The 25,866-nt window shown below is 33.2% G+C and overlaps 1 protein-coding gene across 2 annotated transcripts in view; it reads left to right on the forward strand.

Annotated features, from left to right (window-relative positions):
* The window catches only part of crm (cramped chromatin regulator), a 233,351-nt gene that overhangs the window by 111,687 nt on the left and 95,798 nt on the right, over window positions 1–25,866 (forward strand). For both annotated transcript variants that reach the window (XM_085808035.1, XM_085808036.1), the window contains exon 10: window positions 6,801–7,703. In XM_085808035.1, the coding sequence (XP_085664161.1) occupies window positions 6,801–7,703 (903 nt within the window). The remainder of the gene's footprint in view (window positions 1–6,800; window positions 7,704–25,866) is intronic.

The raw sequence follows: 25,866 nt of genomic DNA on the forward strand, positions 1-25,866 counted from the left end.
AATTTGCCTCGCACCGGCAAATTGAACTTCTATTCGTGGGCGGGATAGAGCGTTCCAGCGGGCCAAGTTTGCCCATCCTTGTTTTACAATCACTACTCCACATCCACTGTTCACTATGGCATATGGCAGTTCAGATTATATGCCACTGAAAGAACTCCCCACACAGTTTTGCAAATTCTCCCAGAAGTGGGAAAGTAAGTGAAGATTGACTCATTCGTAGACAGTAAAAATTTTGTATTATCTATTGTCCAATGTTATGCCTTTTGTACTACTGAAGCTACCATTTCACATTAGGACTCATTGTCAGTGACATTGCTATAAGCCATGGGCAGGCAATTTTTATTGAAATTTACAAATTCTGCAGAATGTTAATTTAAACCAGAATTAAATATTTTGGATACATCTCTCTTTAACAATCTTGCATGCCTTCTAGATAACTGTCTCTGATGTATCTAGTTACTGATCATTAATTATTTCTGATTTTTACTTCAATGTAACCAGAAAGTTCATCTTCTTAAGAGTATTTCCTGCAGTCATGTTCTGAAGGAGGATTTTAATTAAGTTTTTTTTTTTATGTAATATTTTTAAATCTTTATTATATCTAAATATAATGATTGCAGAATGCTGAAATAGTTTGCTTTAAAAAAAAGTATGGAAATTATCAACTGAAACTTTTTTTGTATTTTTCAAGATTTTTGGAAGTTTTAACTGAAAAATTACCAATATATACATTTTCCACAAATAGACTGTTAAGATCCAAATTCCTTCCATGTTAGCATTGCAGAAAATTCTTATATCATTGTTCTTTTACTTTCGCTTTCATCTTTCTTTGTGCTCTTAGCAAAGCCCATGCAAGACAGGTTGGAGAACTGGAAACTCAGTAAGTATGTTTTAGTGCTGAGAATTCATTCTTTGATTCCATCAAATTCTTTGACTGAGCTGGGTCAAATAGAGGTCTCTTCAAAGCTAATGTTTCGGTATTTAAAACTGAAACATTAGCTTTATATTTCAGTATTTAAAACATTTTGAAGTTGGCTTATTAAGGGCTTTGTATTCTTTAGAACTGTTGCAAATTTTAAGATGCACTTTCTTGGCAAACATACATATAATTAAGACACAGTAACACTCCGAATAAATACTAATTCAGAAGTCAAACAACAAAAATCAGCGTTATATTTACCAAATTTTCACACTACTAGTTTCGATGGTTTTACCGAACCACCATCTTCAGCTGCAAAACCGCAAATGAAAGGTCATTCATTTGCGGTTTTGCAGCTGAAGATGGTGGTTCGGTAAAACCATCGAAACTAGTCCTGTGAAAATTTGGTAAATATAACACTGATTTTTGTTGTTTGACTTCTGAATTAGTAAACATACATATATTGAAGGAAATTAATGTGTTCTCATTGGCATATGATTGACTAATGAAATTCCCTTCACCTTTCTTTTATATCATCTTCATTTATTACCACTTTTCCACATTTCTTTGCAAAATCAGTTAATTTAGAAATTTCACCTTTGTTTTATTAAATTATGTTAAAATTATGTTATGTTAAAATTAGCGGCTATCATCATCAAATTTGGCTATCGTTCACTTTACATATTTGGCTATGTATCATGAGATTGGCGACTAAAGACAAGTTCTGCTAAATTTTATCTTGCTTCCATTGCACACTGAGACAATTAAGCCTTATTGAGGGCCAGTGCTAGATATCTTACTGCCTGATGGTGCTGGTTCTTGGTTTATGTGAATAACTTTTCAGTTGTCCTTTAAAATAGCCCTAAATGTAATCTTTGGGTCTATGAGTATCATCAACAAAATCTGTTTTTAGCATATGGAAAGAAATTTTTGGTAAATTTTTCCTCAACAGCATTAGTGCATTTAACTTAAATCTGTAATCATCATCAAGCGTAATGTTAAGATAAAAGGTTACCATACTCCTTTATTATTCAATTACTAACATAAAAAAATTGTTTAGTCATCGCTACATGAGTCATTACTCAAGTTGTCATGTTTTGATGAACATTCGGTGATGAAAGGAAAGTATAATAAATAATAATTCTCCAGGTTGGCGTCAGATCAATGATGTATCTATGTGGAATGTTTCGGTTTGAGATGTGTGCCAAAAAGCAGGTATGCAGCAATGGAACCAAATTACTGGTGGTACAAATTTATGCTAAAATGTTTGTTTCTTTAATAACAAGATAATTTAATTAGTGGCAAAGTGAAATTAAGAATCGGAACTCTCCAGATGTTTTATTATGCACAGGGGGGAATCAAATACGCATGCGTAAAGCCTAGGAGGAAAACGTTGGTGGTGGTTTTGAGGTCCGGGTTTTTAGATCATTCCAGATAATAGATTTCTGAATTTTGGACTTTGTAATGTACTTATGTCTATTTCTTGCTTATGCTTGAGTCTTATCTGAGTCCTGAGTAAATAAATTCCCACATATAGTTATAGCTTATTGAGGGTCATCGTTAGATATCTTACCGCCTGATGCAGTCTGAGGTCCGAAATTCTGCTACTAAGCACCTCCTTTTGTCTTCCCTAAATTCTCCACCCATTGCGGTTATATGAACCCTGGTGGTGGTTCTGGGTTTATGTGAATAACAAATCAATTATTCTTAATTCAAATAGCACTAAATGCAGTCTTTGGGCCTATGAGTATCATTAAGAAAATCTATTTTTAGCATATGGAAAGAAATTTTTGTTAAATTTTTCCTCATCAGTATTTCTTGGTGCATTTAACTGAAATCTGTAATCATCGCCAAGCGTAATGTCAAGATAAAAGGTTACCGTACAATTTTTTCTTCAAGTATTGACATAAATAATGTTTAGGTATCACTACATGACTCATTACTCAAGTTGTCATGTGTTGACAAACATGCAGTGATGAAAGCAAAATATAATAAATAATGATTCGCCAGGTTGGCATCAGGGATATAAAATATTAGCAGATGTAAAATGTTCCAGTTTTAGATACATACCAAGCAGATGCGCAGCAACGGAACCAAATTCTCGATCATACAAATTTATGCTAAAATGATTGTTTCTTCAATAACGAGGTATTTTATTTAGTGCCGAAGAGAAATTACGAATCGGGACTCTCCAAGCGTTTTATTATGCACGGGGGAAGGAATCAATGCATAAAAAAATTTTAAAAAATCAAAAAAAAAGTTACTGGTGGCTTTGAGGTTCCGACTTTGTACATTGAGAACTGAAAATCCTTGATTTGTGTAGTACATTAAAAACCCAACTATCCAGCATTCAACTAAGTGGAAAGCTCAAGTAACCAGAATGTTTTCGATATTTTCATGTGAAATGAAGCAGACAAGAGATTTGTAACTCCTATAAAACACAAATTATGATTCAAATCAAACAAAAACTGTCTCCTTTGTATTTATGTGAATCTGATCAATTCTCCCTTTTTTTTTTTTTTTTTTTTTTTTTTTTTTTTTGTAAGAAATGTTACAAATTAACTAATATATACTGGTTTTTAAATTTTATTTTGAAAAAACGATTAAAATTTGGGAACAGAACATAACAACATGCAGTAGATTATTTTTTAAATTATGGGATCCTGGCATCTGGAAAAGCATGATTTATGTGAAAATGGATAAGAACTGGCTGTGCAGTGTGAAAAATTATGACAAGTGATTTAAGGTTTAATGTGTTATGTCTGCAGATTGTTTATATTAATGATATGTTCCTTTAAATGACTGTAAAATTTTAATGACTGTGGCATGTTTGATGAAATCTCCCAATTTTCATGGTCGATGGATTTCCATAATTGAATATGATGTTTTACTCCAATGTTTATGTCTCAGATGCCCATTTCCTTTTGAAATTTCACATAATTTAAACATAAGCATTAGATATTCAAGTTGATAAATAAAATCACTCCTTTTATTATTTTAGACTGGAAATTTGTTTTCAATCATTTGGCTTTCCTACTGTGAATTGAATTTTTTATATGCTCAATTGTTTGGAATTTTCATGTATCCAGAATTCAGCATTTCCTGATCTTTCTTGAACTTTTACTGTACGTTAAATATTATAACTGCCTAGCAAAGTTAAGCATTTTAGTAGTTGCCATAATACAAATATTTGGTGATTTCAAGTGGCTTGAAAAAGGTTCATTTATATTCACAGAAGTGTTGGTTATTTTCAGAAATGGTATTGTAGCACATTGACTACTAACTATAAGACATTTATAGTAGGTGATCTGGCCAAGAGAGAGCCCACTACAAGACAACTTATGTTTTCTCAACTTGCCTTTCTTTTGATACAGATGCCTTTTATTACCTTGCCTTACATGTAGTATTAGAAACTGGGAAAAAAAAAAAAAAAAAAAAAAGATAATTAGCTCCTAGATGGTCAAAACCCACTAGTGGCTGCTTAAGATGTTGAACATTATTACTAGGTGAACCTGGGCTGAGAACAAGCTAGTTGCATAGCCATTTTCTTGGTTTTTCCCATGCATATTGTAACTGGACCAGTTTCCCTGAAAAAATCCCCTATAAAGGCATCCATCCACTTGGGCACATAGTTGTAGTGTGCTTCGCTATAATATGGGAGGCCAAAATTTGTCTGAATACAAGTTAAACCATAGTTGCTTACTGCAAAGAATTTTCTGTCAACTTGGTAGCTCATGAAGCCTCCCCAAAAAAAAAGTTTCTCTCTATTTTTAGTGATTATTATGTATTATAATTAGGATTCTAAATAAGCTGATTAAATGAAATTGTCTTTTGAGATCTGACAAAATTGTTTTGCAATCAGTGTGTGTAGTCATCCAAAATCCATAACACACATACTGTTTCACTGTATTTCTTTTAATGGATGTAAGCTGTTCACTAAGAATAATAACAGGGTACATAAGATCCTTGGTTTTAAATGCTATGTTATTCCGTAGAATGGAGTATTTACAGAATGTTCATAGAACTGCTTGAAGCATCATATTTCATAGCTTTTATATTAAAATATATAATTTGTTTATAGTTTAACTGAAAAATTTCTTTGTTGATATATCTAAAGTGGTAAAAAGCACATGCAGTTGTATGAGGTTTGTTAACAAAGTACATTCCTTTACTGTGTAAAAGTGCATATCTAGTAACGATTAAAAAACATTACACTACTTTTTGATGTAGTCACCCAGTATATTCAGACATTTATCACATTGGCAAAGTAGGTATATTATGCCCCAGCATCATGAAAGTTGGCCACCTGTGGGGTTAGCCAGGATCTTATACTATCTTTCACTTGATTGTCATCAAAATGCTGGCCATCAAGAATCATACAAGTGCAAGAAAGGTCATACATCAAGTGCAAGGATAGGTGAAAGTCATGTGGCTATACTGTGCTCAGGACTGTACAACATATGATTCATTTGCTCCCAACTGAAGGACTAGATGAGATCGTTAATCACACGAGCAGAATGTGACATGCCATTGTCATGCAATAAAATGATACCATCATGAAAAAAGCCATGTCTGTTTTGAATAGCATGTCACCGGTTTTTCATTATTTCACCATAGGCAGCTGCATTAATGTTTTGGTATGAAATCTACCATTATACAACTTTTCTTTCCAAAACATAGTGTACATGATTTTATATGTAAAAATGGTCTGTTTGAACTTCTGCTATGTTAGCAAGGTGGGGTACTTTTATTCCATTGATTGTTGTTTTGATAATGGCATGACATGGGGAGTCTTATTGCCAGTGACAATGCAGTTCATTGGTCCTCCCCCTTGACATAGATGCAGCAGCAAAACATTTACCTGTATGCTCTTCTGTAAACATTTTTGGGCCTACCAGCGGCCGAGCGGTAAAGTCGCTGAACACTGGTAGTTCGGTCCGAGGTTCGAATCTCGCAAAAGGGCTGGCTGCATGGGCGTTTCCGTGGTTTTCCCCATGTGTAACGTGTATACGAGCCAGTTTCCCTTAGAAAGTCCTCCACGAAGGCATCCCTCCCCTTAGGCAGATAGCCCTCGAGGCTTTGCCATAATCACACACACACACACACTCTGTAAACATTTTTGGTACCCACTATGCATGCACGTTTTGGTAAGCCACACGTTCAGTAACAGTTTTATGCAAAATGGTATGTGAAACTTTAAGAAATACCAACCAATGGTTGGAAATTGTGAAAGGTCTGTTCACATCAGTTTGATGAACCATTTCATAATTCATAGCAGATCGCCAGCCACTTCTCTCTTCGTGCATATTTGTTTTTCCTAAATTGAACAATAAAAAAATCTATCTCCTAATCATTCCCTTATTCATAGCTGTAACATTGTATACCTTACAGATTGCCTGTGGATTTCACATGGATGCATATTCTTTCTATTTAAAAAAAGAATTACAGAACAAATTTCACAGTCGGCAGGACATTGTACAATCTTAAACATCTTTAGTGCAACATTTTCACATGCCACCATTTCACCATAAGAACTTTTCTATAATAATGCATTCTTTTGTCATTGAAGATGCGATTCCACATAGGCAGATTACCGTCGTCTGTCAGGTGCATGAATTATGATATTCTGGAACTTATTGTCCTAACAACCCTTATATAAATTCAGGCATATGTACTGCTTAGTGTGATTAATAAAGATAAAATGCAAAGAAGGAATGTGGAAATAAAGTATTAAAAGAAAAGTATAGCTTAGGAAAAAAGCAAAGGTTTAAAGACCCTTGTTTCCATCCATCCAAATTTAATTTATTGTATTGTGCTCTCTTTAGATTTTGATAGTTTAATTATATGTTGCAAATTTTAATTAGTTATTTTTTACTTCCAGAGAGAAATAATTTCATCTAGTCTTCCAAATTTTGTGTCCCAAGACAGCTCTTGTGATAATCCTCCTATACTTCGAGTAAAGCCAGCCAGAGATGCTAAGATTTCTCCTCTTTCAATGTCTGCTGTAGATATTGCTTCAAGTTCTGATGTGTGCCTTGAGAAACATATGAAACTATCACATAAAACTTTATGTAAAGATATAAATAAAACAAAAAGAGCAATCCGTGTAAATCAAAAAATTTCTTGTGAAAAACAGATAGACAGCTGTGAAAACTCGGAGAAATCTGATATTCTGTTGGAAAATGCAACAGAAAGTACTGATATTAACCATCAAGTAGATCTGCCAGATATGTGTATGAAGCCAGTCCCTAATGATGTCTATTCTGTTGAACCTTTAACACCTCCAAAATCAGTTCCTGAGCTGGATGGCTCTTTGGATTCTGTGTCTGAAGCTCAGAGATCCTTATCTTTGTTAGCATCTATGTTAGATAACTCAAACAAAAAGGAATCACCATCTGAGTCTATGATTAAATCAGCTGACGAAAACAGAAAATGTCCATCACCAATAGATACTTCTTATAGGACACTTAACAGTGCATCTGCTTTTCCTGAAAAAACTGACCATTCAGTTGTTGGATCTGAATCCATTTTAGATTCAACTCAGCTTAAAAGTGGTATGGATAATAATATGACTCTTGGTGAGTTTCTTAGTTTGAATTCAAAAAAAGTTGCTCATTCTTCTGAACCTCTAGAGGAGAAAAAATGTATTCCAGATGGTGATTTTAATTTGCTGAAAGACGAAGAAAATCAAGATAACACAGAGAGTATATATCATAAAACTGTAAGAAATGGCTGGACTACTGAAGAAGCTGGATTTCTTACATTTGGGGAACTTTTTTTACTGGTAAGTTTTTATGCTATAACAGAACCCATTATTATAAAATTGTTTTATTGACTTCTGATGTTTTAAAATGCTGTGAAGCTTTTGAATGCAGTACTGTTTGTTTGATGTATTCTTGTATATGATGCTATTATATAAACTTGACAAATAATTTACCTTAATGTGTAATTCATCCAGCAGAAATTTTGATGGACAACTGAATGAATTGTTAATTGTTCCTATATTAAAGGTTTTATAGTTTCATATTATCTTATATCAAAGTTCTTATGTTATTAGTAAGTCTCAGTACCAAGAATTATTTATGTACTTTATTTATTTTTAAATAAAACTTCATTTCAGGGAAACTGAAACATTAACGGTTACTTGGTGATGTATTATACTCTTGTAAGGAATTAATAGCATCATCTTCATTGTTATTTAGATCCCACAGACCAGCGATGGGCAAACTTTTTTGGTCGCGGGCCAAAAATCGAAAAAAAAAATATGTGGTTGGTGGGCCAAGATAAATTTTAAAAACAGTATACAAATATTACAATTTAAATATTGTTGCGTGTGTATGGGTTCATGATAGATTGAATGCACAAGTGCGATAAAATGCTATATTCTTTGAAGACTGTTACAGCTTCATTACATATGAGACACACTGGTTTATCTTTTAAAACTGTAAAAAAATATTTTTAGTTCCATTCATTATTAAATGCACGGCACTGTGAATCAACTTTTTTAGTAGACATTTTGGGGTTGAAATATTTTACGAATAACCCAAACAAGCACTAGCTACGCTATACTTTTAATAATTTCACCACTATTCACAGTTATGCTGTATGTCCGCAATTTATCCATACACAATCAATAATATTGGAACTCGCCCCAAAAGAAAAAGCTGCTGGCTGCTGCTTAAAATGTGCAGTCTCCACATGTGAGGTCTAATTCACCTATATTTGATTCCTATATGTCTACTCCCTGAGAAAGAGATAACGCTTGTTGGTGCCAATCTACAGCTATAACTAACAAAGAATTTACTCTTTTAACACTTTACCGATTGTCTGTGCTTGCTATTTCCGTCGATTTATGTTTTTAGAACAAAACTGGAGAAAATAAAAAGATTGAAAAAAGGAAGAAAAACATAATATTTAACATAGTAGAAAAGGAGATTGATATATAATATATAAATATATATTTCTTTTAGTTTGTCTCTCACTGGCAAATTTAAATTCTATCTGCAGGTTGAATAGAACCTTTCAGTGGGCCGGAGTTGGCCTGCGGGCTGTAGTTTGCCATAGACCCTTGATCAAACTACGAACTCCGGGAAAAAAAACATCATTCTTCAAATTGAGGCTTTTAGGTATCCTTAATGTGGTGACATCAAATGGTGGCAGTAGTGATTAATTTGTATTTATGGTTCCATAATTGAGAACTATTCACTCTTTTTTTTTTAACGAACTTTGTCATCTCCCCGTTAGCATTGAGTACCAAACAAAATGTTATGAGCAGCAAATCAGAACTTAACATTAAGAAAAAAGTATTTCTGAGAGCAGTAAAAAAGTGCCATGGGAATTTTGCTTCATAAGATGTGGCATCATCAAAAACTCTTAAGGTCTTTCTTCATGCTGTAAATATTGCAACATAAAGAGACATCTTTATATAACATTTATTTTTGAATAATAGTTTTCAGTTACAATGAAAAAAGTGGCATATCATTCTTGGAGTCTTAGATGCATTGAAATAGAATATCATAAAATTTCCCCGTTTTTTTTTTTTTTTTTTCCCCAGCTATTATAAGATTTGGAACACCTTTTAAAATAATTCTGTACTGTGATAAATAAACTCATTCTAGTCAGACTATTGTGATCACCTCTGTAGAATACAAGGTATATTTCGCAACAAACACTTGTCAGCTATCATGGAAGAGGCAACCTAATGTCTGTGAACATGTAAACTGCTCTGTCGTAGATTTTTTTGTAGATGATCCATCTAGCTGATGTGCCCATGAAGTACTCAAAATTCCAGAATTTCACAAAATTTGTTATTTCTGAATTGCTATCACCTTTGGTTCAAAAGCTGATGATCACGTATTTTCTAAATACAACATATTGACTGTAATCTGGCTGATTATCAGAGTTGATTATCCGATTTAGGCAGGAGACTCCCGATTTTCGACCGCTCTCACGCCAACCCGATTTACAATATATTTCTCCCGACTTTTTCTTATTCTTAAAATTTCTCACGATTTTTATGGAACTTGGCTTAATACTTTGTTATATGAACAAACAAAAAAAAAAAAGTGATTTTGGACGTCTGAAAGCAATTGAATTTTCTCTAGATTATATCTAAAACAAAACCTTGTGAATTAGATAACTCCTTTGTGAGTGAGAGCATATACATAACCAGAAACTTCTTTCTCCAGTTCTCCAATGGGCATCGTCCATGTCATCTGGCAACTCTCCCGATTTAAGTGGGAGACTCCCGATTTTCGACCGCTCTCCTGCCAACCCGATTTACAATATATTTCTCCCGACTTTTTCTTATTCTTAAAATTTCTCACGATTTTTATGCAACTTGGCTTAAGACTTTGTTATATGAATAAAAAAAACAGTGTTTTTGGACGTCTGAAAGCAATTGAATTTTCTCTACATTATATCTAAAACAAAATCTTGCGAATCAGATAGCTTCTGCTTTGTGAGTGAGAGCATTATACGTATCCAGAAACGTTCTCCAGTTCTCCAATGGGCTTCGAGCTCCACTGCGGTCAGCTGGCATATATTAGCCAATGAGGGCAACGCAAGCTGTTATTTGGATGTTTTTTAGTTATTTTGGTCATTTTGTCCTGAGTTGTGTGAGTACGCGTGCCTTCGGGAAATAGTTTTAGAAATTATCATCTTATGTTATGTCTGCGAGAAAGGTGAAATACTCGTGTATGTTTCAAAAATCGTACACAGTTGACTTTCCTTCCATTATTTCCTCAAAGAAATGTAATAAATTTGCGATGTGTACCGCCTGTTGTTGCGATTTTTCGATTTCGCATGGTGGAAGGGCGGATATTCTCAAACATGTGCGTACACAAAAACACAAGGACAGCAGGCATTGTTTTGAAAAAACGAAAAATTAAAATTTTCTTCGGAAACAAAGGACCAAAAAGTTATTAATGTAGAATATCTGTTCTCTGCCTTTTTACTGGAGTACAACCTGCCACTGAATGCATCGGATCACGCTGCAGTTTTATTTAGAAAAATGTTTCCTGATAGTGAAATCGCTAAGAAATACTCAAGAATCAAAACAGGTGCAATTGTTAAAGAACTGGATTTGAAAAACAAATCTTCAGTTATTGATTGCATTAAAACAGCTCCGTTCTGCCTCTCTACGGAAGCCATAATACCGATTCAAAACTATCCAATTGTTGTTTCCTTTTTTAATCCAGAGTCCTTAGAAATTGAGTGCAGTTTACTTTCTGTCCCCATTTTAGAAGGACATTTGACAGGTTTTAATATAGCACAGCTAATTATTAAAACTTTAAATGAAAATGCAGTTCCTCTGGATAATTGCTTAGCACTTGGTGCCGATAATGCACCAGTATTTGTAGGCTTGAAGACTGGTGTTACAGGCATCTTGAGAAAGGAAAATTCAGATTTGCAGATTATGAGGTGCACCTCTCACCTCTTGAATTTAGCAGCTGAAAAAGGGGCAGCTTCTTTACCAATAAATGTGAATGAACACATTGTTGATATTATTATTATCTTGAAAGGAGTTCTAAAAGGAAGGAAAAATTGAAACAGTTCCAACAGCTGCATAACAGCAGTTTACAATTAGAAAACTTGGATGAAGTTATAAAATCAGCTAGGACTGACACCCAGTGGAGTTTAATTGGAAAATTGAAAGATGCTGATGGAATTTTAAAATATAGTGAACTGTCTAGAATTATGTTGGCCATCTTGACAGCTCCCCATAGTAATGCAGAGTATGAGAGGATTTTAAGTGTTGTTCGGAAAACGAGGACTAAATTTAGATCTAATATTAGTGATGACAAATTGGAAAAACTTTTTTTATTAGCGAAAGCAGGCCTACGTGGCAATTGCTGTGAACAAAATTATGAAATTTCTTTCTTAAAGAAAGCAAAATCTGCCACTATTTATAACATTTGTAAAAAAACTGATTAAAGTTGTTTTTTTTTTTTTTTTTTTTTTTTTTTTTTTAACAATGCAAGTAATAAAAATGTTTTTTATGTGTAAGGTATTTTTATGTTGCGTGCATTTAAGAATTAGTTACTATTTAAAGTTAATTCATTATCAAAAACTATATTTTCATCATTTAAAAAGTCTTTTTAACGTTGTGAAAAATCTCAGATTTCTTAAAAAAACTCTTGATTTTTTAGTGTCATAGGTTGGCAAGTATGGATTATGTTCATGGATGATGAATCTCTCTTTTTCTGTTCATGCAGTGCATAAACTTGCAATATGCACTCGTGCATATGACATCTACATTGCATGGTTATGATAATGTGAATCCATCATATACATTTTACCATTGTAGTATGGTTAATAAAAAAAAGAAACTAATATTGTTTTGCATATTTCCTTTCTATAAATTATCTCTAGAATTTCAATCATATATGTAATAAATTTTTTCTCACTTAGTCTTAATAAAAAATTACATGCAACTCCAAATATGATTCCTGTATAAATGAGTTAAAGCAGCATCTGTCTGGAAGGATAGGATCTTTTACAGGCACATCTGTGTTTTCTTATCTTTAAAAAAGTGAAAAAATGTAATCATTCTATGAACTAAATTAAAAGAGCCCTTTAAGTTTAGTGTACTCTTCCTCCTGGTAAGGTAGCCAAATATTTATCTGATGAATGTGAGGTAATGTTCGATCGCATAAATTTAAATTTATAAACTATATTGCAATTTTGTTAAAATTATCTGGATAGATGAAATATAATCTTAATATATAAGTTTCAGCCGTATATTCGTTAATAGTGCTTGTAATCACTCTTTTGGCTGATGACGTTCGCAATTTGTTTTGACTGACCTTTTCATAATTTCACAATTTTGATGTCAACTAGGAAGGAAAATCACATTTTGTTCCTAATGTCCTAATTTCATGGTTATTTTAGTATACATCTGCAAATTTTCAATTTTTATAATTTTTTTACAAAAAGTTTTGATTTTTTTTGGGGGGGGGACTCACTGTTAACAGAATTTGCTTTTGGTATTCCTTCCCCCTGTGGATTATAATGTTAATTCAAAATTTGCTTATTTCATATTCATTTTTAAAAGGTTATTCACATTTTGTTTTTTTATAAAAAGGAATGTCCTATTGCTAATATTCCAATTACAGTCAAAAGTCTTTAATCCGGACTCGTCGGGACTTCGGTGATTCCACATTATCAATTTTTCCGGATTATAGATCATCAGTTTATATCTGGTAAGATGGCATGCAGAAATTATAAAATTAAAAATATGAAACCATAATTTATAAAATAATGAGCAATTATGATCTAAAGGGTATCAAAATTTACAAAAAAAAAGCTTAATATTTATTTGTTTACTTTATTAAACATTTCTTTCAACGCGCGCATGCGTAAAGCATACATTATGCGTAGCCGAAATTAGAAAATTGCAACCAGAAAATTATTTGATTTGTATTCGTGATATTTATAATGACGAGGAATTTGATTTAAATCATATCAAAAACAGAGTACATCGAGATGAAATACTACATTTAATAAGGAATTATAAGCTGAATAAAATAAAAACATCTGCCCTGAAGATAACGATAGTGCTGACAGATCAACTTCCAGTTAATTGCTCGTCGCGATGCCCCCCCCCCCGCAGAGCAGCGTGAAATTGATAAACAGATTTCGGAACAGTTAGATAAACAAAGGATATGCCTTTATCCATTCTTTGGAGCAATTCCACTTTTTGTTTGATGGACATCGAAACATACTTTCGTTTTGTAGATCCTTTGGGAGCTCCAGCATCGGAAATTCTATTTGACATAATCGAAAGTTCAAGCTTACTTTTATAAAATTGCTCTTACAGTCTGCAAAAAATAATAAGCTGGATCCAATTCGAAGATTAAGGAACAACGCAATCATCAACATTAACTGAAATAGATAATTAGATAATTTTAGCTTATACCGTCCGTTATACAGTAAACGCGCACGCGAAAACGTATTCTGCGCTTGTGCACACGCATAGGCGCAGTTGTAAAGGTCTTACGCGCACGCGTAAACGCCTATGCGCATGCGCAGAAAGTTTTTAGCTTTGAGGTCCGGATTATGGGTGTCGGAATTAACGACTTTTGACTGTAATAATAAAAATTTAGTTTTCAAGAAAAATAATTTGACTTTCAATAGCTGGCTAAATTTTAATGATAAGGATCTGAAGACTTTTCTGAAGTTATTTAAATACCTAATACTCCCTCAAGAGAAATTGAGGTGAGTTATCACAAAAGAACATCTGTCATGAGCAAGAACTTCATGACAAATGACAAGTTTTACATTCTGATGGAAAAAGAAATTCTGATGGGAAAGTAAACATTAACATGTTATTTGAGGAGTGCATGAATATCTTCAAAACTTCAAATGTTACAGTAAACCTAAATACATCATTGATGAAAGAGCATATTAGCAAACATGCACGCTCACAAATTTAATTGGACAAATTTAATATTATAATGTCATACGCATAGTAACACTTCAAAAATAACAAAATGTTGTACGCATTAAAGTTCCGTGCGCATGTGCGTCCACATGAATGGCAAGGTCGTTTGGTAGACAGTCGTGCATAGACGATCAGTATATTTGTGTGGTGTTTCCTCTGTTTTATTTTATTTTGCCAGGTGTCCTGCAGATGTTTTGGGGAGCTTTCAGTGTAGATGTTAAATGAAATGAAAAGGCATTTGATATTGTGAAACTTTATTTTAATCTCAATATGGTGCTGAGTATCTACCGAAGTACATTTGGCAAAATCCATTTGTATATTTAACATTTACTAGGATTATTACTCCAGACATTTTAAGTTATTTATCTTACACTGGTTATCATAAATTAAGAAAAATCACAAAAATCATGATTACTGAAATGTTACATGTAGAATTTTATGAAACTTACCCACAATATACAATACATAGTAAGGTATCAAATAACATAAAAATAAATTACCAGGCAATTATGGTAGTATAGAAATTAGCACATGTATAAAATGAAGAAACCGAAGGTGACAGTTTGCTATAGGAAAAGTATCTTCAATAGGGAATATGGTCGCCTCTAGAAGCAATACAGCACATATAGTGATGCGTGATGCTTTCAATTATGCGCTCTATCAGTTCCATACGAAGCGAGAGCCATTGCTCTTGCAAAGCTGTTGCAAGCGCGGCAAGGGTCTGAGGGGGCAGGCTAAGAGCAGCTAGACGTCTCTCATAAGCATCCCAAACGTGCTCGATAGGATTCAAGTCTGAGGATCGAGCTGGCCATTCCATGCGCGTAATTGTTTCCTGTTGAAGGTAATCATCTACGATGCAAGCCCTGTGTGGTCTTGCGTTATCGTCCTGTAACAGGAAAGCATCACCTATTGCCCGAGCACATGAGCACACATAAGCATCAAGGATGTCATCTCTATAAACCAGAGCATTCACGGTTTCCGTTGGAAAGACATGGAGGTCTGTGCGTCCACCCAAAGAGATGCCACCCCAAACACAGGCACTGCCTTTTCTGTATGCATCTCTTTAATTAATGTTTGATGGATGATAATGGGTTCCAGGTTCTCTCCATATCAAGTAACGCCTACTATCGCTTTCTAGACTAAACCTGGACTCATCCATAAAGATTAGAGCCCTCCATTGATCAGGCATCCAGTGGACATGTTGTCGTGCTCATTGCAAACGGTCCCTCCTATGGTTTGACATGAGTGCCATGCAAATGGCTGGTCGTCTTGCATACAGACCACCTTCGTGAAGCCTTCTGAGCACAGTTGACGTTGCAACCAATCTTCCAGTGGCTGCAGCAAGGGAGGATCTAAAAAGAGTCGGAGTAGCGGTTCTATTCCTTCGTGCACATAATGTCAAATATCGGTCATCAGCGCTTGTTGTAGCAGTTGGCTGTCCTTGGCTGAACCTCCTAGAGGCCGAATCTGGGGTTTGAAATCGCCTCCAAAGTCTATGAACCACAGAAGGACTCACATTTAGCCATCTGGCCACTTCTGTTTGACTTTATCCTGCCTTTAGTCTCCCAATGGCTCTCCATCGTAGTTCTGCAGGCAAATTATGCCTGGAGCTGATTGTAACGAATTGGCTATCTCAGATTTCTGATGTCACTATCACAGTGAAATACGTGTGCTTGCTCTGAAACATGGACTTTTATTCACCTCACAGATGACGTATTCCAAGTGCAGCACCACTAATTTGCATATTGCAGTTTTACTCAGCTACTCTTACTTGGTAACATATTCAAATTTTATACGGTTTGCTTATTTTTGAGGGAGTTATATCTATTTTTGTGATTTTTCCTTAATTTATGATAACCAGTCTATTTCTCATATCATCGACCAATTTTACATAGGGTCATTTTGAATAAATAAATAAAATATTTGTGTTTGTAAAATCTTTAGTTTGTTTTATTTAGTCTATAACACCCCTGCATTTCCATTAGTAATCTTACACGTTAAACACCAGTGGCTCTTTAAACTAAAAGAGAAAGTCTGTTGTCAATTTTTTTAATTCAAAATTTATAAATACATAGCAGTACTTCTACAGTAATCATAAAATGTTCAACCCTGATTTTGTTGTGTAATGGCCCATAAAATTTGTTTTTTACCATAAGTGAATGCCTTCTGCCATTGTTTTCACTTGGTGTTTTTCCCATTTAGATGTCCCCTCCCCCCGTAATTCATCTAGCAGATTACCCTGTTTAATATTTCTTCCATATACTGGTTAAAAACAAAATTTTTGCGGCAAGCCTTTATCTAATAATCAGTTAAACTTTTCTTTACTAATAATCTATATAAATACAGAAGACAATGAATTAACATTTATGATGCATTTTGTAGCTCTTAACGTATTGTTTCCTTAACAGACATTTCTGTTCACCCATTCAGATATCCAAGAAATTATGTACAGTGATGAAAATAGTGTTATTTTGTTTCAATATTTTGGTATAAAATTTTTTAAAAAATATTATGAAGTAGATTAAATTACAGGTAAACATTTAAAAGTATTTTGATGTAATTAAAAAGTAAAATTGGACAAAATTATAAACAGGTCTATAAGTTAGTTAATTTTACTTGATGTTGACTTCTGTTTAATAATGGTGTCTGTTTTGTGTACTGCTAAGAAGTGTCTATGGGAGAAATGTTTTCTCCTTTATACATTATATAATGGAAGAATGTTTAGAAAACTCTTAAAAATTATTATTTGAAAACCATTATGAATGTTTAGGGAGTATTTAGTTTCCATAGAAAATTTTTTGGAGTTTATTCTATTAGGAATGGTGCATGTTCAAATACTTAACCGTGGTAATTTTTTTGAATGCAATCTTTCTGATTACTTTGTTGCTAGTAGTTATGATACTTTATGAAAAATATAATTTCTTTTATTTAATCTTTACCATTAGCATTAATAGTGTTAATATCTACTGTAATGCTAATGACCTCTATAAGATCTCTATTTTAGTTAGACATAAATTTTATGACTTGTGTTTTAGTGGATATAGTACTTCAGGGTTCGTACAGTCCTTAAAAGTCCTTAGATTTTTTGGAATTGATTTTTGGTCCTTAAAAGTTCTTAATTTTGGTCAAATTCAACAGAAGGTCCTTAATTTTAATCATCTAAAATTTCTGTCTGTTTTTACGACTGTCATTTTGAGTGTGAATTAGCATTTTGAAGAATATTTTTGGCGATTCACTGCCGTATATATGGTAATCTTTTGAATGGGTTCATGAGTTATAATTTGTTTCTATTTCTAACATAAATGGTGGATGGTGTATTTAATTATGGCAAAGCACACTAGGGCTATCTGCCTAAGGGAAGGGATGCCTTCGTGGAGGGCTTTCTAAGGGAAACTGGCTCGTATACACGTTACACATGGGTAAAACCACGAAAACACCCATGCAGCCAGCCCATTCGCTGGATTCGAACCTCGGACCGAACTACCAGTGTTCAGCGACTTTACCGCTTGGCCGCTGGTGGGCCTCTAACATAAATGATGGGATACTCGAGTTTCTAAGCAAGAAGTGAAACATAAGCATTTCGAAGTTCATTTTTTCTAGTAAAGAGCTCTTAAACAACTTTTTGCTTTGGGAGATGGAAATTCTTTTATTAAACGGTTCTAAATTTGGCGACTTTTCAACATTTTAAGATTAGTTTCTATAGAAACTTTTTAATTCCAAAATCTGAGAATTTTTCGACGATTTTTTTTTAAAACATCGTAGCATTGATAAATTTTATTAAAATAATGGCAGTATATTGAAATTATATTTAAAAAATAACATTAAAATAAAACATTTTTATTTTTCACTGTCATATTATAAAGTTTCATTTTGGCAACTTATATAATATTTTTAATCTGAAAAATAAACAAGGTATAATGCTATAAAGCACAATTTACGAAACGGCTCTTAGCAAAAGCAAAATTAGCTGTGTAATTAATTAAAAATGTCGTGTTTTTAATTTTTTCATAGTAAGAGTTTTTCCCATGTAATTGTCTCAGAATATTCAAAATTCTCAGAATGTGCATCAGTTTTCTCTATAAAATTAATTTTATACTTTTTCCCTCCTACTTTTTTCCAAAATATTTCTGGCTTTTTTTTTCTGTTACAGAAATGGTAGGGATAATTTTTCTTTAGGATTTTAGATATTGCAGCTTGGAAAGTTTAGAAGGATTTGAAGGCAAGATTTATAGACCTAGATTCTGGAAGTTTCGAGAAATATGTGACAAAATTAAAAATGTCTCCATGGTATCAACACATAGTGGATGTATTTTACAGAAAGTTTGCAGTGAATTTCTTAATTTTGGGAGAACATCTGGAAGAACAATGAAAACATAATATTTGAATGCATTACTTCTGATACTAGAATCTTAACATGTTTATCTTCTCTTTAATTTCTCTACTTTTCACTAGACAGAAGCATGGAAAATATCAAAAATGCTTCTGATCTTATCACATGGGCAGGCATTATAGAAAGGGATTTTTTTATTAATAAAGAAATTGAAAACTTACAGTTTAAAAGCTTCATTTAATATTTCTTAATGCATCATAAACATAGCTGGCAATAGGCATTTTCCCACCTAATGCAATCTCTTCTCTGTGGATCCTAAATTCTGCTGCCTACTGCCTTTCTAAATTCTGCTTCCAATGCTTGCTTTAAATTCTAAAAGTTTTGCCATTTCTAGATTTTGTTGTTCAGTGTGTCACCAAATTCTAGAAATTCTGCCACATCAGCTCTGTAACCGTCCTTTACTATTTATATTTCATATTGCATCTGAATGTTCATATTACTAAAGAAATAAACTTAGCCGCTTTTTCTCTGTACTTTTTAAATGCATTTAGTGTTTTTAGAATAACGGAAATCCTTAATTAAATCCAAAAATTCTAAAATGAAAAGGAAACGTGTTGAAGAAAGAAACTGAGTACATAAAGGAAATTATTGTTCAAAGATATGTGCAGTTATTATTATGTAAATTACCCAATTGTTTTACTATAATTTCCCATTTCTATTTCCTCATATGATAGAGTTATTGACCCAGATTAAATTCTAATTAAATTGTATAATCTTTGACCACTAGTCCACATTATTAGTTTGAATTTGACTGTTCTTGTTTAATTACGTCACCGTGAGCTGTAATTGATTTTGTTAGCATCAGAACATGCCTTTATGTTCTAAGTTCTTTTTAAATAAAAGGCTTATTTAAACCTTTGTCTGATATTGTAGTTAATTTCAGACATAGTGATAATATGCTTCATGCCTGTCGGGGGTTTTGGACTATTTAACTTTTACCATATCAATTAAACCCTCATAGGTATGTTATGGAGAGATTGATAAGTTAGGAGATGAAGCACGCAGAAACTAGTGAGAGCATTGGTTTACATATTGAGACAAATCTCTAATTGTTAGAAAAGATGCTTAAAAGAGAAGGAAATCGATATAAACATTCAAATATGACCAACTATCATGAGTGTAAAATATTTAATGCTACTTGATAAATTTGCATAGTTTATTTTATTCTCAAATAACAATTATGTTAATTAATTCATGTTTAAGTAATAATGCATACTACTTAGGGATCTATTTTATTTTTAGGATGGTATTATAAAAGTGAAATTCAAGCATAGATAATATCTTCAATTGAATTTATTCAGTTCCCGTTTGCTCATAGGTCCTTAATTTTTTTCATTAATGGTCCTTAAAAGTCCTTAAAAGTACTTAATTTCCATGTGCAGAAATCTGTACTGTTACATATATGTGGCAACACACTAGTTGCTGGTCAAACTGAAGTGAAGTAATTGTCAGTTAACGTTCGTGTGGAATAAACAATGTGCTATGTGAAAGTCTTGTAATGAACTTGATTATAGATCAATAAATATTAATATGATTAAAACATGGCGTAGTCGTGTGGAATAGTATTACAACTAATTGCCAGGCAATCAATCCCCTTGGTTGTTTTTCCTCTCAGCAGACGCAAGATGGAATTTTGTCGCCCACCGCAAGGCCTAAGTTTCGGCAGCAATGTGGCTGAAAACTGGCGCAGATTCAAGCAGCTGTTCCAGATTTATATGAAAGCTTCAGGAAATGCTTCAAAAGATTCAGATGGGAAAGTTGCTTTATTTTTAAATGCCGCTGGTGAGGAAGCAGTTAAAGGTGTTCAACACGTTCAATCTTTCGACAGGAGATCAGGGTAACTATGAAAAAGTGCTTGAGAGGTTTGAAGCTTTCACGACACCTAGAACAAATGTTGTGGTGGAGATATTTTTATTCAATAAGAGAAAACAAGAAGAAGGAGAACATTTTGATTGTTTCGTAACTGACCTGAAAAAACTTGTAAAATCTTGCGAATTTGGTGAGCAGAGTGACTGTCATACGTGATCGCATTGTCCTTGGAGTATCGCCAGTTTACAGGAGAGGATGCTGCGAGAAAATAATCTGAGTTTGGAAAAAGCAATTGAATTAGGGAAAGCAGCTGAATTGAGCAAAGCTTGTGCTCAAACGTTAAGAGAACACAATGTTGGCAGCGTAACTAGAGAAAAAGTGAAGCAACATCGGACAGGAGGAGCCAATGCAGCCTTAGCAGTGAGGAAGCACAGAGGCTGGAGTAAGGACACTTCAAATACTGAGACATCTTTATGTAAAAAATGCAACAGATATCACATTAATGGACAGTGTCCGGCATATGGGAAAAAATGCTTTAATTGTGGCAAACTAAATCACTTTTCGACTATGTGCAGACTGAAGCACATCCAAAATGTTTCTCAGCATGATAACGCAGATGTATATAGGGACTCTGATAATGAATTCTTCGTGAATTCCATAAATGTTCAAAGAACCAAAAGTGTGTGCTCAACATCATCTACAAAAGAGTGGACTAAAACTTTAATTGTTGAAGGTGCAACTGTGACTTTTAAGTTGGACACAGGGTCTGAAGTGAATGTTTTGCCTGTGAAAACTTACGAAACACTGAGTGCTAAGAACTCTAATCTTATTTTAAACAAGTGTAATGTTGTATTAGAAGCATTTGGGGGGTCCAAGGTTAAACCTGATGGGTCATTAATGTTATAATGTTCCTCAGATGGCGTGTATCATACTCTAGAGTTTTTAATTGTTTCTAGCAAGCATATACGTCCATTATTAGGAAATGATGCATGTGTTAAACTTAATTTAATTCAGTTTATTAATAAGGTTGGAATATCAATTAAAGGTAAGTTGGATCAGTATACAATTGTTTTACCTCCATCTAAAGATCAATTTATTATTAATAATTCAGAAGTGTTTGAAGGTGTGGGGAAATTTAGTGGATTGTGTAAAACATGGTTGATGATCAGATAGCTCCTGTAGTGAGACCACCACGTAGAGTACCACTTAGTTTAAAACTTAAACTTGAATTAAAATTAAGCAAATTAGAGAGACAGGGCATTATTGCAAAAGTTGATCAACCTTTGAACTGGGTTAGCAATCTAGTAATAATTGAAAAAGCTAATGGATCCTTAAGAATATGCCTTGATTCTTAAGATCTTAACAAAGCTATAAGAGAACATGTGTTGATTCCAACAATTGAGGAGATTTTACCAAAGCTATGTAATAAATCAATTTACTCTGTTTTGAACTTAAAGGATGGGTTTTTTCAAATAGTGTTAGATGGAAATAGTAGTGATCTTTGTACTTTTAGCACACCATTTGGATGCTATAAATTCTTAAGGCTTCCAATGTGTATTTCCTGTGCACCTGAAATTTTTCAGAAACGCAATCTTGAAAACTTTGGTGATATACCAGGAGTATTGGTCTATTTTGATGACATCCTCATTGCTGCTAGCACTATACAAGAACATGATAAAATTTTAACAGAGGTCATCAACAGAGCTAAAGAACTCAATATTAAATTCAACAAGCAAAAACTTCAATATAGGGTTAGTGAGGTTAAATATTTAAGTCATTTATTTAATGCGTCAGGCATGCGACCTGATCCCGATCAAATTAAAGCCATTACTGAGTTACAGGAACCTCAGAATAAGCATGAATTACAGCGTGTTTTGGGAATGTGTAATTATTTGAGGAAATTTGTACCACATTTTTGAGAGAAAACAGCCATATTAAGGGAACTTTTGAAAAACAAAGTAGAATGGCAGTGGTTACAGCTACATTCTAAAGCATTCAGGGAATTAAAAAAAATTAATTTCCAATGCACGTGTTTTAGGAATATTTGATAGCAGTATAACTATACAGGCAGATAGTTCTAAAGATGGGTTAGGCTGCTGCTTGTTGCAGAATGGGCAACCAATTGCTTTTTCGTCTTGGAGTTTAAATAATGCAGAAAAAAACTATGCTCAGATTGAGAAAGAATTTCTTAATATTTTATTTGCTGCTAAAAAATTCCACTATTACATTTATTGTAGAGAGGTAGAAGTGCTCACTGATCATAAACCATTAGTTTCAGTTATGAACAAAAATATTGCTAATGTGTTGTCAAATAGATTGCAGTGGATAAAAATTAAGCTCTTAAAATATAACTTAAAACTTAAATATTTGCCAGGGAAATATATGTATATTGCATATTTACTGTCACGTTCCTTTATTGATACAGACACGAATGAAAACATGGATATGACAGAGATTGTTCATATACTAACAAAACTACTGCAAATGTCTGAGAGTAAGAAAAGGGAATTTCGGAAAGCTACATTAGAAGATGAAGGCTTAATGCTAGTGAAAGAATATTGTCAAAATAGATGGCCTTTGAGTGTTGATAAAGTTCCTAAAGAAGCAAGATCTTATTTTAAATTTAAAAATGAGTTGAGTGTTGAACAAGATTTAGTTTTTTTTAATAATCGAATTGTAGTACCTGTTGCATTAAGAAAGTGCATGTTAACATTATTGCATGAAGCTCACTGTGGGATTGAAAAATCAAAAGCTAGGGCTCGACAAGTGCTATTTTGGCCAGAAATCAACAGTGACATTGAGAATATGATTTCTAAATGCCTAATTTGTGATAGATTCAGGCCTCGAACAGTAAAAGAACCTCTTGTTTCTCATGAAATTCCCAGTTTACCTTATGAAAAGGTTGGTGCTGATATCTGTGAGTATGCAGGGAAAACTTATCTAGTAATAGGCTGTTACTTATCTAAATGGGTAGACATAATTCCTCTAAAAAATAAAAGTGCAGTGGAAGTTACTAGTAAATGGAAATCGATATTTGCAACACATGGAATACCCAAAACTTTAATTTGTGATAACGTACCATTTAATAGTTGGAAAATGAAGATTTTTGCAAGGGATTGGGGATTTGAAATAATCACTAGCAGTCCTTGATATCCTAAATCCAATGGATTTGCAGAAAGGTTGGTAGGTATAGCTAAGAGTTTATTTAGAAAAGCAGGATTAGAGAAATTAAATGAGGCTGTACTGGAATATAGAAATACTACAATTTCAGGTATAAATTTATCACCAAGTCAAATGCTATTAAGTAGGAATTTAAGAACACGATTACCAATTACACAAACAGAATTGAAACCAACTGTAAAATATCAATATAGAGAAAAGGTGAGGAGTAAGCAGAAACAGGCTAAAATCTATTATGATAAGCATGCAAGGGAAAGACCTGAATTTATTCCTGGGGAAAAGGTAATGTTGAGATGGGAAAATAAATGGGAGCCTGCTAAGTTTTAAAAAAGCATTCAGCTCCTAGATCATATTGGATTAGAACAAAAGATAATAGGGTAATTAGACGGAATAAATTCCATTTAAGAAAAACTAAAAATCAGAATTTAGTGACATTAGACTATTATGATCTATGTAATGAGAATGAGGAAAATATAAGTAGTGAACATCCAAAAATACATAATGATCCTGACCATCAAAATAATAGCAATAATATTAATTGGGATTGTGTATGTAAAACAAGAAGTGGTCGTAATGTATATCAACTATCCAAATATGATAATTATGTAATGCATTGATTCCTACGAGTTGAGAGGAAAGAGGGGAGATGTTACATGTATGTGGCAACACACTAGTTGCTGGTCAAACTGAAGTGAAGTAATTGTCAGTTAATGTTTGTGTGGAATAAACAATGTGCTATGTGAAAGTGTTGTAATGAACTTAATTATAGATCAATAAATATTAATATGATTAAAACATGCACGAACCCTGTACTTCAAAAATGCAAAAGTCTGAATTGTTGTTTCATCATTTGAAACTAAATGAGCTTTTTAGATGTATAACTCTGCTATAAATATATTTTGACAAGTATGCCTAACTAATAGTACTTCATTCAGAGCCATTTATAGTTGTTGGCAAGTTATTGTCCTGATTAATTTCAATTTGCATACAGCTTAAACATTCAGCAAAACTTTGTTCACTGCTGGTGAATTACTGTTATCAGAATGTACAACTCAAGGTTATTCACTTTTTGGCATTAATGTCAATAAATTAGACAGTTTGTATTATAGCATTATAGTTGCCGAGAACAAATTTCTCAAACGTTATGCCTGATTTTTTCTCACAACTAATCATTTAAAATCACTACACAGCCACAAATGGCAAATACTACAGCCTCTAACAAATATAGACTGCAGCTAAATTCTCTGAGACAGCACAGCAGGCATTCACTCCACTAGGCAGGTATGCATGGCAATTTAACCTGTATAATTTTCAAACTCTGACATGCAGTTAGTTTGCAAAACAATCTGCTCAGAGTGAATATATGTGAAATCAATCAAAAAAAAAAAAGCTAGAGCAATGTTCAAATTAAGCTTAACGCTTAATAAAACAACTAATAATAATAACTTAAAATAATTATCACTGTGTAAGCATATTACTATTTTACCATAGGTCAGCAATTGTGTCATGTATAGGTAATATATACTATTCAAGTGATGATCTGAATTTAACTTCATAAAATTTCAGATTTATGTTAAATAATTTTGATTTTTTTTTTTTTTTTTTTAATTTGTATTTAATCTGGAGACTTTTTTAGATTCATAGTGCAATCTTATGGTGTTAGCTTAGTCTCATTTCAGTGCATTTATCATTTTGCCCTTTTGAGTTCCTCAGACCTAAAATTACATGTATAGCATAAAAGAGTATTGATTTCAAATTTTTTACTTAGCTGTAGATAACATGGTATAATGTGGCTTTGTTGGTGTGTGTAACTTTGTATTACAGGAGATACTTTCCATTTTTACTTCCTTGTGCAAAGAAAAGGGTTTGTTGCAATCACGAAAAATTTCTTATATTGTATTTGAACGAAAGTATGCATTTGAATGATGTTTTTGTGTGATACCTGTACATATGCACAGATTAAAGAACTCTTCCCCGTCCCCAACATGGATTGTTAAATGGATTCAGAAGAGATTTTGTTCATCATATCTGTATGTACATACACATCTTGTACAATTTAAAAGCAATAACCTTAGGTCGTTGAAATGTGTTGTATATGGAACTGCTTTATCATGTAGTTAGTTG

The sequence above is a fragment of the Stegodyphus dumicola genome, chromosome X1 (genome assembly GCF_044657685.1).
Source record: "Stegodyphus dumicola isolate Sdum_Otavi_A_Nest chromosome X1, ASM4465768v1".
Classification (NCBI taxonomy): domain Eukaryota; kingdom Metazoa; phylum Arthropoda; class Arachnida; order Araneae; family Eresidae; genus Stegodyphus; species Stegodyphus dumicola.